The 13,978-nt window shown below is 49.4% G+C and overlaps 3 protein-coding genes across 4 annotated transcripts; all 3 read right to left on the bottom strand.

Annotated features, from left to right (window-relative positions):
• Positions 1-97: 97 nt before the first annotated feature.
• On the bottom strand, positions 98-6,521 carry LOC130535855 (centrosomal protein of 290 kDa-like). The gene is made up of 20 exons (XM_057051211.1): positions 6,366-6,521; positions 5,859-6,250; positions 5,660-5,782; positions 5,182-5,305; positions 4,814-4,986; positions 4,518-4,680; positions 4,331-4,431; positions 4,140-4,206; positions 3,986-4,059; positions 3,804-3,879; positions 3,434-3,588; positions 3,011-3,160; positions 2,812-2,927; positions 2,394-2,742; positions 2,154-2,261; positions 1,872-2,074; positions 1,580-1,778; positions 1,385-1,504; positions 1,079-1,300; positions 98-911 (listed from the first exon to the last, which is right to left on the bottom strand). The coding sequence occupies exons 2-20, from the start codon at positions 5,916-5,918 to the stop codon at positions 717-719; spliced, it is 2,778 nt and encodes a 925-aa protein (XP_056907191.1). The 5' UTR covers positions 5,919-6,250; positions 6,366-6,521; the 3' UTR covers positions 98-716.
• A 1,643-nt stretch (positions 6,522-8,164) lies between these two features.
• rlig1 (RNA 5'-phosphate and 3'-OH ligase 1) lies at positions 8,165-10,691 on the bottom strand. Its single transcript, XM_057051231.1, has 7 exons — positions 10,452-10,691; positions 9,996-10,113; positions 9,739-9,834; positions 9,549-9,665; positions 9,251-9,448; positions 8,967-9,136; positions 8,165-8,891 (listed from the first exon to the last, which is right to left on the bottom strand). The coding sequence occupies exons 1-7, from the start codon at positions 10,539-10,541 to the stop codon at positions 8,706-8,708; spliced, it is 975 nt and encodes a 324-aa protein (XP_056907211.1). The 5' UTR covers positions 10,542-10,691; the 3' UTR covers positions 8,165-8,705.
• Positions 10,681-13,778, bottom strand: lyve1b (lymphatic vessel endothelial hyaluronic receptor 1b). Of its 2 annotated transcripts, none has more exons than XM_057051233.1 (6): positions 13,462-13,778; positions 13,096-13,261; positions 12,791-12,888; positions 12,342-12,659; positions 11,666-11,744; positions 10,681-11,455 (listed from the first exon to the last, which is right to left on the bottom strand). In XM_057051233.1, the coding sequence occupies exons 1-6, from the start codon at positions 13,529-13,531 to the stop codon at positions 11,290-11,292; spliced, it is 897 nt and encodes a 298-aa protein (XP_056907213.1). In that variant the 5' UTR covers positions 13,532-13,778; the 3' UTR covers positions 10,681-11,289. The 2 variants fall into 2 exon arrangements, with proteins under 2 accessions (XP_056907213.1, XP_056907212.1); XM_057051232.1 differs by having other exon boundaries at positions 12,749-12,888; positions 13,462-13,770.
• Between the last annotated feature and the right edge of the window lie 200 nt (positions 13,779-13,978).

Below are 13,978 nucleotides of genomic sequence, written 5' to 3'. Positions count from 1 at the left end.
CCACACAGACACGGACGAGCCAGTTTCTGCTGCGGACGGACGGGACTCCACCTGAGATCCAAATCTCAGGTCGAAGATTGAAATAAAGGTCAACAGGTCAGAGTTCAGAGGTGAAAATTGTAATTATAACACACATCGTCCCATTTAGATGCTTGATTACCTCAGGTTTGGTATGTGTGTGTTTGTGTGTGTGCATTTGTACATGCTAGTGAGGACCAGAATATGTTTCACATGCAAAGTGAGGACATTTGGGCAGTTTTGGATGTTAAGTCTTGTTTGAAGGTGAAGGTTGGTGTGTTTAGAGCAGGGTTAGAAGCTGGGTGAAGGTTGGTGTGTTTAGAGCAGGGTTAGAAGCTGGGTGAGGGTTGGTGTGTTTAGAGCAGGGTTAGAAGCTGGGTGAGGGTTGGTGTGTTTAGAGCAGGGTTAGAAGCTGGGTGAGGGTTGGTGTGTTTAGAGCAGGGTTAGAAGCTGGGTGAGGGTTGGTGTGTTTAGAGCAGGGTTAGAAGCTGGGTGAGGGAAAAGAGCTGCCAGGCTGCAGCAGATGGTGAAGATGTGACCACGAAGACTCAGCTGAGCATCCACACAAACCTCAGTGACCCAAAACGCTGCTCTTTATTCTCTACACTCACTCCATCAGATGTTTGTGTCCTGCACTGATGGACAATTGAACAATAAAGTGTCCCCCGTCTCCCGTCCACCTTCCCAAAGATGGACGCTCACTTCGACGTGTACCGAACGCTGTAACACTGCACAAAAGTGGAGGTGAGGTTCATGTTCTCCGACGTGGCGGCTCTTCCTTCGTCTTCTCCGCCCTTCGGCTCCTTATCTCCGGCCCGGTTCCTCAGCTGCGACTCCAACCTCCTCACTTTTCTCTGCAGGTTGTCAATGGTCATCTTGTCGGCTTGACTCAACTAAGAGAGAAAAACGGAGAAAAAGATTTTCACTGCCGTTTTCCGGCTGTGACCAGCGGAGACTCCACACATTTGATATTCCAGCTGCTGGAAGCAGAAGATCCCTGTCAAAGGTTAGTGAGGTCAAACGAGGCCTCGTGGAGGCGGCGTGCTGCTCTGCTCCTCACCTGCAGGGCACTTTTAAACGTGCTGTTCCGCCGCTGCAGCTCCTGCATTTCTTTCTGTCTCTCTTTCCTTTCATCCTGCAGACGCTTGCGTTCTCGTTTGCACGTCTGGAGGTCAGAGGTCAGCCGATCCAGTTCTCCTTTAAGGGATTTCTCCTTACTCCTGGCTGATCTGGCAGACTCCCTGGCAGCTTGAAGCTTTTCATTCAGATCTTTCACCTGTGCCTGGTGGGGAGAGAGAAGCGGTTTACATCACGATGCACCGATGTCACAACAGACCAGTGTGTGATGAGGATAAAGAGATCCCACCTGCAGCTCTCTGGTCTGTTTGTGAACTCCTCCCTTCCCCGGCGCAGTAGGAGCAGGAGGCTTCTTCTCTGCTGAGGCCACCATCTCAGCCCGCAGCTCCTGCAGAGCCTTACAGAGACTCTGAGACACCAAGAGCAGCAGCAACCCTTAGCTAACGCTAACAGAAGGACAGAAGCGCAGGCAGAAAACCCCAACCTTGACGTGTTTTTCCCTCCTGGCGAGCAGGTTCTTCTGGTCTTCCACCACCTTCCTCATGGTGTTGTTGGCCTCCTTCTGGGCTGCCAGCTCGTCTTGCAGGTCCTTCGTCTTCTTGTCCGAGTGCTTGAGCAGCCTCCTCTGGTCCTCACACCTGGCCACGGCAGCGTTCACCTGGGCAGCGTGATCCTCCTCCAGCCTGTGAAGCACAGAGCACCTGTCTGATCCCAGTCCTCCGCGTCTGTTCTCCGAGCCGCCACCTCAGGATGGATGGCGATGGTGTCATGGTTACCGTGAGATCTCCTCCGCGTGGTTCTTGGCCTGAGTTTCCTGTGAGATCTTCTGCCTCTCCAGCTCCGTCTTGGCCTGATTCAGCTTGTCTGTGATGGAGGAGACGAGGATGTCCCGCTCTGTCACTGCCTCCTTCAAAGCAGCCACTTCCTTCAGGAACCTTCCCATCGGACCCGCAGCAGTTTGAAAGGACTCCACTGGTTTCTGGAGAGAGAAGAATTAAGCAGCAGTTCCCCCAGATGGATCGGGGCTGGCGTTGAGCGTGCCGTGGACACGTGCGCACCTTTGCTATTTGTTTATGGAGGTCCAAGATCTGCTGTGTTTGGGACTGCACCTGCTCCTGCAACCTTCCAAGCTCCTCGTGATGTGTCCTCATCATATGTTCCTGTTCCTGCAAGAGAGGACCGAATCCATTCTTCTTCTGTGGTGGCTGTCAACGAGACACTTTTCTTTTTGGCTAACGCGACAGCAGATCGCTGCTCAAATACAAGCTAATCGGAGAGTAACTCCGGAGAGGCGGCACCTGACTGGCCCGAGCCAACTTCTGGTCGTATGTTTTCAGCAGCAGCTCTTTTTTATGGAGCGCTTCCTGGAGGTCTTTGACGTTCTCTTCAGCACTTCTGATGACAGCTGCGAAGTGAGACGGACCCTCTGCGACCTTCATGACGCCAGCTAGCAGATCAGCTCCGTCGGCCGAAGCTGAGATCTGAGCGCTGAGACCATCGAGGATGAGTTTGTCCTTGCACGCGATGATCTCCTCTGCTTTTGCCAGAGCGTCCTCTTTCTCCTTCAGCCTCTGGCCCCACTGGAGCTTCTCTTCTTCCAGTTTCTTCTGAGACGTCTTCATTCTCTTTTCCCAGTCGGCCTTCTCGCTGGAGAAAACCACCAAACTTTAGTTGAACACTCACCACGTCCTGCCAGAACCCTTCTTCTGCACCAACCTGATGTGCTCTCTGTAGAGGAGCCCCTGCTGGTGAGCAATAACTGACAGCTTTTCTCTGTGTTCCTCCAGATTTACCACCAGTTTCCTGTTTAGTTCCTCTCTGTTATTCAGTTCCTACATAATAAACCTGCTATTACTATGTAATCTGCACTTTATACGGATGAATAAGGACAGTTTTAACTGGGTGGGACACTGACCTGGAGAAGTCTCACAGCGTACTCGTTGAGGGAGCTGATGGTCTCAGCGCTGCTGGGCTCCAGGTCGTTAGGGAGGGTCAAAGGTCGCAGGCTCATTTCAGCACTACCAGCCCTTCGGAGAAGCTTGACCTCACGTTCTAGTTGGTTTATCTGGGAGACGGAGAAAGTAGAGCTCAGTCCCATCAAACACTCATTGTCCATAAGTTCTAAACACTTAAGGAATTTTTAACAATTAAAGCCTCGTGAATCGAAACGTCTGCAGGGGAACCCCAGGGACGTGTTGTCGGCCCGCTACAGCGTCCCCCCCCCTCAAACATCAGCCTCGAATGAGCTGCAAACTAATTCCATTTACATGAAATGGGAGCTAAAACCGAGCTGTAGCAGAGAAGAATGATGTTTCTTCTGCCCACAGGATGAAGATACCTTCTCTTCAGCGTCCAGAAGCTGCTGCCTGAGGTTGCCGGCTGCCACCTGTTCCCGCTGGTGCGCCTGTGATGTTCTACTTCGCTCCTCGTTGGTCGTGAGCACTTCTGTCAGGGCAACCTGGAGGTCGTGTTTGACTTGGGACAGCTCCCTCACTGTGAGCGAGAGACAACATCTCCAGCAGGTCACTTCAAGACAGACATTCTAGCAGCTCTGAATCCGTTTAGCTGCACTTCTGAGAGCGTCCTCATTCATACCAACGTGAACTCGTCTTTTTCTGCCTTTGTTTCTCACCCAAATCTAAAAGGTCTTTGTTTGACTTCTATATAAAAAGACGTATAAACTAGTTCAAAGGTGGCAGAGCTCTTACATCTGACATCACACTCGGCCTTGTGGAGATTCACTTCTCGCTCCTTTTGGTCGATGGTTTGTTCCAGAAACTCATTCTGTAATAAAGAAACACAACTGAACGAAGATGACTGCAGCTCCTGTGTTGAGCAGAGATGTTTCTCCAGGGCGGCTAAAAGAAGCCGCCACAGCGTGGAGTCTTACTCTCCGTCTGAGCTCTGCGTATCTGCTGCACAGCCTGAAGTCCTGCTCCAGCTCTGAAGCCGACAGCGAGAGTCCTGCGAGCCGGGACGAGTGTTAATACAGAGGAGCAGCAGCTGAACTCTTGAGTGGCCGTTTAATACCATCATTGTTTCACCTTTTTCTTTCGCCAGGCATCTGAGTTTAATCTTCAGCTCCAGCCTCTCCTGTTCAAGTTGTTCAATCTTGTTTCAGAGGGGTAAAAAAAAATCCAATTAGAAAAGAGCAGATCAGTGATCATCAGCCTGAACCAGCATCAGTGGAGGTGCTGCTCACGCACGTCTGCTCACATTTAAAATCCTGTTTTACCTCTTTGGTGAGCACTTGGTTTTCTGCTTTGTACTGACGTTGTCTGAGCTCTTTGGCCCGTCTGAACTCTGAGAGGTCCACTTCCTGTTCAGGTTCCAGACCTTGGGAGTCATGGAAAGGACAGACGTAAACAACAGTAATGGGTGTTATCTGAGAAGAAATGCAGGCAGAAATCTGATATACAGACCCAGTCTTTCTCTGAAATGTTCATTTTCGTCCACCAGTTGGTTGATTTTCATGGAAAGCTGGTTGATCTCTTTGGTCAAGGACTCTGCTTCACAATCTCTCACTCCAATTTGATGTTTACACTCTTTGATCTCTGCAATGGCGGCTTCTAGGTCATAATTCCCCTGGAATACACACAGAGCCCAGCAGGTCAGAACGCTTCAAATATGCATTTAAACTGATGAAGACCATGGAAACCTTCAGATTTAAGTGTGGGTTGCTGAGTTCTGAAGCTAAAATGAAGCCGACTAGACTCACAGATACGAGCTGGCTCAAGCGCTTCAGGGCCTCGATGAGAGCTTTGTCTTTCTCCTCAGCGTGGGCCTCTGCAAGCTTTGCTGCCTCCTCCTCCTCTGCTGCTCTGCTCTCTGCAGCTTTCAGCTTGGACTTCAGCTCTTCCACCTTTCTCTGCTGGACAGCCGACGCTCGGCCTGATGCAGGAAATAAAGGGAAGTTGTGACGTCACAATCGACCAGGAGACTTTCCTCATCAGGAGCTCACTGAAGAATGAAATCTTCTGCTCACTTGTGTTCACCTGTGTGTAAAGCTACTGTGTTTTCCTGTTAGCTGAAGGCAGCACATCAGAACTCAGAAGAACGTCTCATCTAAGGCAATGATCCACCCACCTTGGTCTTTCTGAGTGGATGTCTTTAGACCGTCCAGGAACTGGCTCTGCTGCTCCATTTCTCTGGTGTACTGCACCACCTGCTCGGTGAGCGTCTTCACCTGCTCGTCTCGCTCTTGAAGGGCCTTTTGGGGATTAGGTTTTAAAAACAGGAAGAATGTGTGAGTGTGACACAAGTCCAGCCTGGAACTGAACTGTACCAACATCTCTGGTGGAAGGAGGCTGCAGATAAGAGGAACCAACATGAAAGCTGCTCTGCTCGCTCCCAACAGACTCAGTAAGAGGAGGATGGAGGAAGGACAGGCTGATAAGATGCCAGGAACAGCAGAACACACCCAGAAATATGGTGACAGAAGCAGCGCAGGATGTAAAGCTGAGCTTCACCAAGCTGCTCTCCAGCTTCCTGCACAACAGGACGTCAGAGACACTCGGACTCCGCCCACCCCAGCAATGACGGACGGATCAAGAACATTCTGCACCTGCTGCAGGTCCATGATGTTGTTTTTATCCAGGTCCAACTGGGCCACGCGAAGCTTCTCCTTCAGATCCTGGATCATCTGCCGGTAGACTGATAGTTCCTCATCCTTGACAGAAAGAACTTTCTGTGAGGGAACAAAAGGCAACAATGGTCATAATTCTGTCCAACAATATAGAGATGATTTACAGGAGGAAACAGACCTTCCACTCCTCCACGTATGTGTTGACGGTGGCCATTACTGCATCGTCCTCCTCCATCATCTGACGCGTCTTCTCCGTTAATTCTCTGACCTGCACATGAAAGAGACCAAATGAGTCGGACTTCTTTTGTCCGTGAAAGTCCGCAGAACTTTTCTGGCACGTTTCTTCTCCTCAAAGCAGAAAAGCAGGCGAGGTTTGAGTGAGGTTACTTGTGAGCTGGCCTGATCCCTCTCCTTCCTCAGCTGCTGCATTTTGAAGCTGCTCTTCTGCACAGCCGCCTTCACGCTGTTGAATTTGTCCGTCATCTTCTCCATCTCGCTCACCGACTCCTCCAGATTTTTCTGCATCTGCTCATTTTGGGTTTTCAGCTCCAGGTTTTCATCTTCTGCTCGCTAATCACCACGAAAGGGGGAAAGAACCACAATTAAAACGAATCTAGAAATAAAATCCACAGTTTGGAACCAAGGTGGCCCAGCAGCCACTCGAGGACCGGGTCCACCGAGGTACCTGGAGGTCGTCCAAGCACTGCTCCAGATGATAGTTGGCAGAGCTGAGCTTCTTCTGGAACTTCTCCTTCGTGGACGCGTCGTTGTTATTCAGCTCATAGCAATAAAACTCCACATCGTGCAGGAGCTGCTCGTTCTGTGGAGAAAGGACAGGATGGAGCCAAGGCCCTGCTGGGAAACGGGCTCCAGCCAAGCTGTGTGCACACCGCCCGGCCTCACACTGTCTCAACTGTTGCTGGGTTCGGAGCCCAATGGTGACAGTCATGTGACTCGGCAGCAGTGGCTGCCACCCACCTTTTTTTTCAGCTTCTTGACCTCGTCCTCGGCCTCTTTGGCTCGTGAAACCAACTAGAAAAGAAAACCAGGAGACGGTAAAAGACAGACGCAGGGTGGCGTCCTCGCACCAGCAACGTCCCTCCCGAATATTCCAAACATCCAGAAGATGGCGTCCTGGCTGGGAGGTGTGGTGCATGAGGACGGCGGGTGAGATGCTCAAACCTCCTTGGTGTTCCTCTTCTCTCTGCCCAGTTCCTTCTGTAGAGAATCCACCTCGGAGGTCTTCGTGTCCAGCTGGTCCTGGATGTGCCGAACTTCTCCCCGTAGGAACGTGTCTTTGCTCGTCGCTCCGTGCTCCTGCCTCGGTTTCCTGGCACGTTCTGCAGCGACAGAGGTCAAGGTTCGGGGTTCAAACAAGGTCGCTGCCCAGCTCCAAACGTATGAACAATTCCAACAACGTGATCCGTTTACCACTGGCAACACAATGGAGGGCGGCCTGGAGTTCATCGTCCCAGTTCTGGGGAGAGAAACGGCGGCAGCCGTAACAGAAATACCGGTTTTGACTGGAATGTGTTCGATGTTTGTGCAGATCAGAGATGATGATTATAGAGTGTAGAATCATAAAACAAACCTTCAGCAGTGTTTGAAAGATCCTGAAAACATGTTGTATTTTTTCTGCTGCAACGTCCTTCACGTCCAAATGTTCAGCCTGGAGGAACAAACAAATTTGGGGGGAAAAATAAAAGCAGCAAATGGGGCCTGATTCACTATTTAGCCCATTCATGCTTTTAATCACAGCATGATTAGCATGGCTACCTGGACAAACGTGTTGAAGAGCTCCTGAAGCTGGCTCCGTCTCCATCCCTGGAGACTCGACGGGTTCATTTCCATAAGTTGATCCCAGTCAAACTCAGCTGCCTCTTTGTCTGGACTCGCCTGACGGGCCTCGCTCATCCCAGAAGGGAGCCGGCTTTCCGTGCTCATGCTAGAACAGAGCAGACGTCGCGGTGAGAAGGAAGACGCATGGAAGCGCAGAGCTCCGGCCTGATTCCATGATTCTCTAAATAAGCTGCTCTCACCTCCAGCTCGCTGTTGAGCCGCTCGACATTTTGTCTGTGTCGAGCTCCGATCCACAAATATGCGAAGAGACAAGATGTGATTCAAACGTCATTGAGGCTCCAGGATGTTCAAACACACATCAAAGGCTTTCATGTGGTTTTGGCCTTATTGGCTCAGTCTCTCTCTCTCCCCGACTAGTTTAAAACCATTAAAAGTGTTTAATATTCCAGTTTGACTCTCAATACATCTGGACACAAAGGTTTTAATGTTCAGCAGCACATCAAAGATCATCATATTTGACCAAATATTGCAGTAAAACCCTCTAAACCCCTGAATGCTGATGCTAATGCTAACCTAGCCCAGGGAATGGCGTGCACAACCAAAGACACAAATCAAAGGATTAGTAATGATTGCAAACAAACCATGGTCGAGGATTAAAAGTGTAAAAATCCACAGTATGCACGGTAAAGTCAATGTTTTTGCTTTAATATGCAGTTTTTAAACACAACTAAAGTAATCAGATGAAACATTTGGTGCTAAGCCATCGTCTCTTTGTTGCCCACTGGGGAGTTTTAAAGGTTTTCCTAATACAAACATGTTTATCATGCTAACACAACTCACATTTCATTATTGCAGTTATGCAGAAGGTTCTTTACAGTCAAACTCTCACGCATTGAGGAGTACATGAGGCCATTTGGGCACAGGAATCCTTTAGGTCATTTTCACTATTATTCACATCCTTTTAGTTGTATTTTATATTCTTTTGTATGTATGTACAAAACCAAAGAACTGTAGCTTCACAAGCTGATCAAAACATTAAAAGTTCACTTAATTGGCGGGAGAATTCAGTATTTACACGGTTTCTTCATCATTTTGAGGCCAAAATATCCATTTTTGACATGGAGACTGGACCCATCTGGAATTATGGGTAAAACCAGGAGGCAGCGGTCAGTGAGGTGCTCAAGGTTCAGGGGGAAACTGGAAGATTCTCTCCGACTCCACAGTTTTAGGGGTCAAACTCAACGTCCCGCATCCGACCGAAAATGTGTCCGTTTAGTCTGGAGAAGCAGGCGAACAAGTCCTCGCTGGCGCCGTGCTCATCCAGTGGCGTGTCGACGTGCACCACCAGCGGCCTGCTGGCGAGACGCGTGTCCCCATCCGGCCACCTCAGGCCCAGGTGATGTCGATGCACCTGAACAGGAGCAGCACCTGAGCAGCAGAAGGGATCTGGAACAGGTTCAGAGTGCTCCGGTCGACCTCAGCCTACCTTGATGAGCGTGCCATCGTTGCAGTGCCACACGATGCCCTCCACCCGGCCCTCCGGGCACTCCTGGAACCAGGACCGCAGCTGCTGGAAGTCCACCGGAGGAGCATTTCTGACTTCCAAACTCCCGTGTGAAACCAGGCAGTGCACAGGATGCTTCCTGCTCCCCACCTCTGTTAGAACAACACCTTGTTATCGGACTGCATGGATGTGATGTTCGGTCCCGACCCCTGATCTGAATTTCTCCCGACTGAGAACGTTCCAGAGGTTTTCCAGCCTCACATTACCGTAGGGGTTTCCATTCACATTGGTTCCAATGAGCTCCAGCGTTTGTTCCATCAGATCCTCCAGAGGAACGGCTGCGATCTCCAGACTGTCTCCATCATCTGCGCTGGGCCGGAGAACAAGAGCCGTTCCAGATTTGTGGTCCACTACGGATGAGTGCCAGCAGTACTGTTTGTTGTTCTTCTGCACCGGGACCCAGCCTGAACACGCACAAACACACAACTTTGACTTCCAGCACCTCCACGTGGTGTCTCAGGATCTCTGAAACCCCAATTCAGACATGGACCATTTCATCCTCACCTGGGATGTGTCCGTGCTCATCAGGCAGCGGGTGACCATTGGCATGTTTGACTCTGTGGGCCGGAATCCAGGTGTCTGGTACCGCTTTGAAGTCCTCTTCCACGTTCCATGTGAAACCTGAGGACCACAACAGCGCTCGGTGAAAACGAAGCCATATTTCAGCCATCTTTTGGGGCTGATCGCGGGGCACCTTTGCAACTTCTGTGAGAATGCTGATACTTTCTGAACCTTTTCTCCGCCTGTTTGTTGGGTTTCCTGTCGAGCCGAGCCCAGAGGTGAGGGCGTCCTAAAGAGAAACCATACAGAAGTCGGTCAGCTGCAGCCAAGCTAAACCAAAGAAGCAAAGCAAGTCAAAGCCAGCTCGCCGATTATTATATCAAGAAGAGGGAGAGGACGAAAAACGAGGTTCTTAAAAATGTTTAGAACAAAAAAGAAAAACCAAATGACCTTCAAAGACAGTGATATAGCAGCAGGTGCCGTCTAGTTTTTCAGTGGCGATGGAACAATCGATGTTGGCCTCCAGAGCAACAGGGTTCACGGTTTCTGTGGCAACAACCTGATAATGCTGACAAGAGAACAGACACGTTTAACTTAATATGAACAACATCAGTTTTAAAATGTGATATACAACATAATACAAGGATTAGTGGTGTAATGTTAATATAATAAGAACAAAAACATTAATGCCTTATTATGTCGGTGTATTTAATCATCTTAAAGCTCGACACAATCAAACGCGTACATGCACATGATTTGATTGAATCACCAAAACAAAGACGTGGGTATAACACCTTGACAAGACAAGACACGGAGAAATGTCAGCATAATGTTCTTTAGAGGAGCAAACGGCGAGATTATTGGAGCGAACTTGTGATGCGCTGCTGTTTCAGCAGCTGGACGCACCTGACCGTCTCGCTTTCTAGACGTTTCTTCCTTCACTTCAGTCACAAAAACACACTGTATCTTCTGTTGAACTGAGCCCAGACGTCTCATTTTGGCTTATTAGACTGTTCCAATCACTCAAGTCACGAACATTTAACACGGTAGAAAAGAACTGAAAGAAGTAGTAAAATGTATGGAATTCAGCTTGGTTTTCCGGTCACGTGATGTCTTCTTATTCTTCTGCTTCCTGTTTTTCTTCTTCGTTAATTTTGTTTTTCAGCAAACGATGAGATGACTCATTAGCGCCTCTATCGTCATAATAGGAATAACAACGATCGTTGTACGGTAATTTAAATGCAAACGATTCAAATTCGCCAAAATGTATAAATCAATTTCATTTATCTCAAAATTTCTTCAGGGAAGCCCCATATTTCATGAACTGTGAACACTAAAGGTAACTAAAGGTATATTTTATGAGCTGGGTGCTCATCATCCTGGGAAATCATTGAAATCATTGAAATATTCAATTTTAATCACAGAATACTGATAGAACATCAAAAATAGTAACTTCATTACAAACAGGCAACATTAAGCACAAACAATTCAAAATTATAATAGCATTTACTCACTATTTGTCCAGTTTGAAAACTATGTTATTTAATTTCTAATGCAGCAGCTTAGCATGAAACATTTTAATTTCCTGTACACTGAGTGAAGCTAAAAGATTCCAGTACCTACAATTTAGTATTTGTACTAACTTCTTGTACTAAGAAGAGAACCCCCTTTGAAAAAGAATAAATAAAAAGAATAAATGCCCCATTCCTAAATGGGTTTGGAATCTGTCTGTTTAAACTACGATCTACTCTAAAGTCATCCTGGACTCGGGATCCATGCCCAGTGTGATGTCACCCAAACACTTCCTGTCCGATTCCTCCTCCTGGGCACGGCTGAGGTCCACCTCGCTGTCGCTGTGCTTCCACATCTCGGTCTCGACGCAGTCGTCTGGCTGCCCCTTTGGCCCCGATCTGAAAAAACAAACAAAAAAAAGCTCTTCAAATAAAAAAGAAAAAGATTTTCCAGCAACTGATCCTCATGACTGGTCATCATTCTGTCTGATATCGGTGGTGAAGCCACGCCCTCCCCCTGAGAGTCAAAGGCTGATTTCTGAGGAGTGCTAATGTCATCCTAACGCACGCTTGTGCTCACGGTTGACGGACGGGTCTGAAAAGACTCACACTTTGTAGCACCAGAGGATGGCAGCCACCACCAGGAGCATCAGGATGCTGGCCAGGATGATGAGCGCTGTCGGGAGATCTGGAGGACGAATGACAACTTTAGGCTGTTCTGGGGCCTCAGCAGGATGCTTGGATTGTTTCACTTCCTGTCTGGAGCCAGTTTATCTGCAAATGATACTTTCTATCAAGCATCCCAGCGTTTGTGTGTGTGTGTGTGTGTGTGTGTGTGTGTGTGTGGGTGGGGGGCGGGGTCGCTAACGCCAGCTTGTGTGTGAGGCTCTGTGTGTTTGGAGCTCCTCATTCTCACCATTCTCAGTTAATCACTGTTTATGGATGAATCTTGCTGAGTTTAGTCTCTAATGACTCCCGCGATTCAGGCCAAAGCCATTTTGTGTCTGAAGAAGACAAACAGCTGAGCTGAGCGTCGCCCTTGAAGCAGCGCTCGCATTTCTGATTCTAAGAATAAAGGAAGTCGCTGTGGTTCACTTATCTCAGGTTGCAGAGGAGCATCAGTGGCAGGAAAAAAGCAGTTGCCAAAAACAACTCGTGACCTTTCAGTGGCGCATCCGTTCATAGTTATTTCAATATTTTGAAATGGTTCTTGATGCTTTTCAGATTGCTGAGGAAGGAAAAAATACTCTTTGATGACAAGAATGTTCCAGGTGAGGCGGCGTACCTGCCAGTGAAGCTTTGGGGGCGTTTGTTGAGAACATCGACAGGTTCTGTTGGACAGAAGTGGAAAAGGCCGAACTGACGAGAGCAGCCGTGGAGGTGGTCGGCTGGGACGCAGATGTGGGATTGCGGGTGGACGAGGCCTTCCCGGAGGTGGAGGTTGCTGCCTGGAGGAGCAGAGTGAAGGCCTGGGTCGGGGGCCCGGTCCAGGAGGTGAGCGGAGGCTCGGTGGCTGTTGAGGTCTGCAGCAGCGACGTCAGCGCGGAAGAATCTGTGGCGCTCGGAGGAGGCGCCGTTGGCCGGTCCGAACTGAACTCTAAATCTACGAGATGGGAGGAATCGAAGATTCAGTGAAAATGGACAAAAACCCCCCAAAACCAGCAGCAGACGGGCTTCACGACCGCACAGCACCAGATGCATTGAAGCAGTAAACGGCGAACTTCTGGTCCTCACTCGTTACCCACGGCACCACGCCGGTTCTGCCTTTCCCGCACTTGGTGTCGGCGGTCAGCCGGGGGACGACGGCGACCCGATCGGCCGTCCAGCCAAACCTGAGAGGAGACCAGGCTTTAACCCTTCATCAGGAGGAGCAGCGGCACCAGGACAATCAATAGACCCTCGGGCTGGGTTCTATCCTCAAAGCTGTGATTCTGGAGCTGGTGGGACCCCCAGAATGGACCCCATGTGCCATCAGAATGCACCTCTGAACCCCGGAGGCCTACGTGTTCTCCTGAATGATGCAGGTGCTGTTTGCCTACCTGCACGTCTCCAGCCCGAGCTGCAGCGCTCGCTCCACCTGGGCTTTGCTGGCGATGGTGCCGTTCAGCTGCAGGCAGGCGGCTCTGGCGGCGCTGAAGCTGAAGCTGTATTTTCCTCCCTCGGGGAACAGGAAGACTCCTGCAGCCCCGGGTCTCTGGGGCCGGGCTGCAGACATTTGGGTAAAAAGAGAAAAATGCACGTTGGAAACGCACGCTTGGTTCTGATTAGCAAAATATCTCATTAACGGACGCGTGATGCTTCCGTTCTTCTGTCATGGGATCATTCATTCCTTTAAAAATCTGTAAAAATCTGTAAAAAATCTGTAAAATCCTCTTTACAGCCCCAGCGGGACTGAAACCACTCACCTTTGACAGGATGCAGAAGGTTTGGTGCAAACAAGAGAAGGAGATGAAGAAAAAGCTGAACTCTGGCCATGGTTATTACATCCACATCACTGGAGAGGGAGAAGAGCTAAATGATGCCAGCTTAGCAGAGAGGGAAAAAAACAAGTGATGTGACGAGGAAACAGGAAGTGGGGGGGGGTCATATCTGCCGGATGCCCTTTGGTGAGATAAAGCTCAGATCCACAGCCAAAGAGGGTAAAATAGAGGATTTATAATGAGCTAAAATCAGTGATTGGGTAATGAAGCAGCGTGACAGGAAATATTGAGAGTGACTCTCTCATCCTGCGAGTCGCTAACGTTTGAACATAGAGAACACGCTCACGTTCTTGCTAAGGGGGCACAAACACCTTCAAACGTTCCGACTGGGTTACTGGGTCAAAGCGGGTTGCTGGGGCAGCACCTTACGCTGAGTCATCAGAACAAAGGTGTCGTCTCGATCCCTCTCAGGCCCGGAAGGATTCAGCCAGGAAGGATTTTA

The sequence above is a fragment of the Takifugu flavidus genome, chromosome 13 (genome assembly GCF_003711565.1).
Source record: "Takifugu flavidus isolate HTHZ2018 chromosome 13, ASM371156v2, whole genome shotgun sequence".
Taxonomy (NCBI): Eukaryota; Metazoa; Chordata; class Actinopteri; order Tetraodontiformes; family Tetraodontidae; genus Takifugu; species Takifugu flavidus.
This window is presented reverse-complemented; position numbering and strand designations above follow the sequence as displayed.

Bases quoted from the DNA above. Each gene is read 5' to 3' on its own strand.
- LOC130535855 (XM_057051211.1), bottom strand. From the start codon at position 5,918: ATGATGGAGGAGGACGATGCAGTAATGGCCACCGTCAACACATACGTG. The intron at 2,928-3,010 runs GTCAGTGTCCCA...TTTATTATGTAG, and splicing joins ACGCTGTGAGACTTCTCCAG to GAACTGAATAACAGAGAGGA. The intron at 1,779-1,871 runs GTAACCATGACA...TGTGCTTCACAG, and splicing joins CACGCGGAGGAGATCTCACG to GCTGGAGGAGGATCACGCTG.
- rlig1 (XM_057051231.1), bottom strand. From the start codon at position 10,541: ATGAGACGTCTGGGCTCAGTTCAACAGAAGATACAGTGTGTTTTTGTG. The intron at 9,835-9,995 runs GTCATTTGGTTT...GTTTCTCTTTAG, and splicing joins CTATATCACTGTCTTTGAAG to GACGCCCTCACCTCTGGGCT. The intron at 8,892-8,966 runs GTAGGCTGAGGT...GCTCCTGTTCAG, and splicing joins ACGATGGCACGCTCATCAAG to GTGCATCGACATCACCTGGG.
- lyve1b (XM_057051232.1), bottom strand. From the start codon at position 13,531: ATGGCCAGAGTTCAGCTTTTTCTTCATCTCCTTCTCTTGTTTGCACCA. The intron at 12,660-12,748 runs GTGCTGTGCGGT...CCCATCTCGTAG, and splicing joins TTACTGCTTCAATGCATCTG to ATTTAGAGTTCAGTTCGGAC. The intron at 11,456-11,665 runs GTGAGTCTTTTC...TTGTTTTTTCAG, and splicing joins ATCCTCTGGTGCTACAAAGT to ATCGGGGCCAAAGGGGCAGC.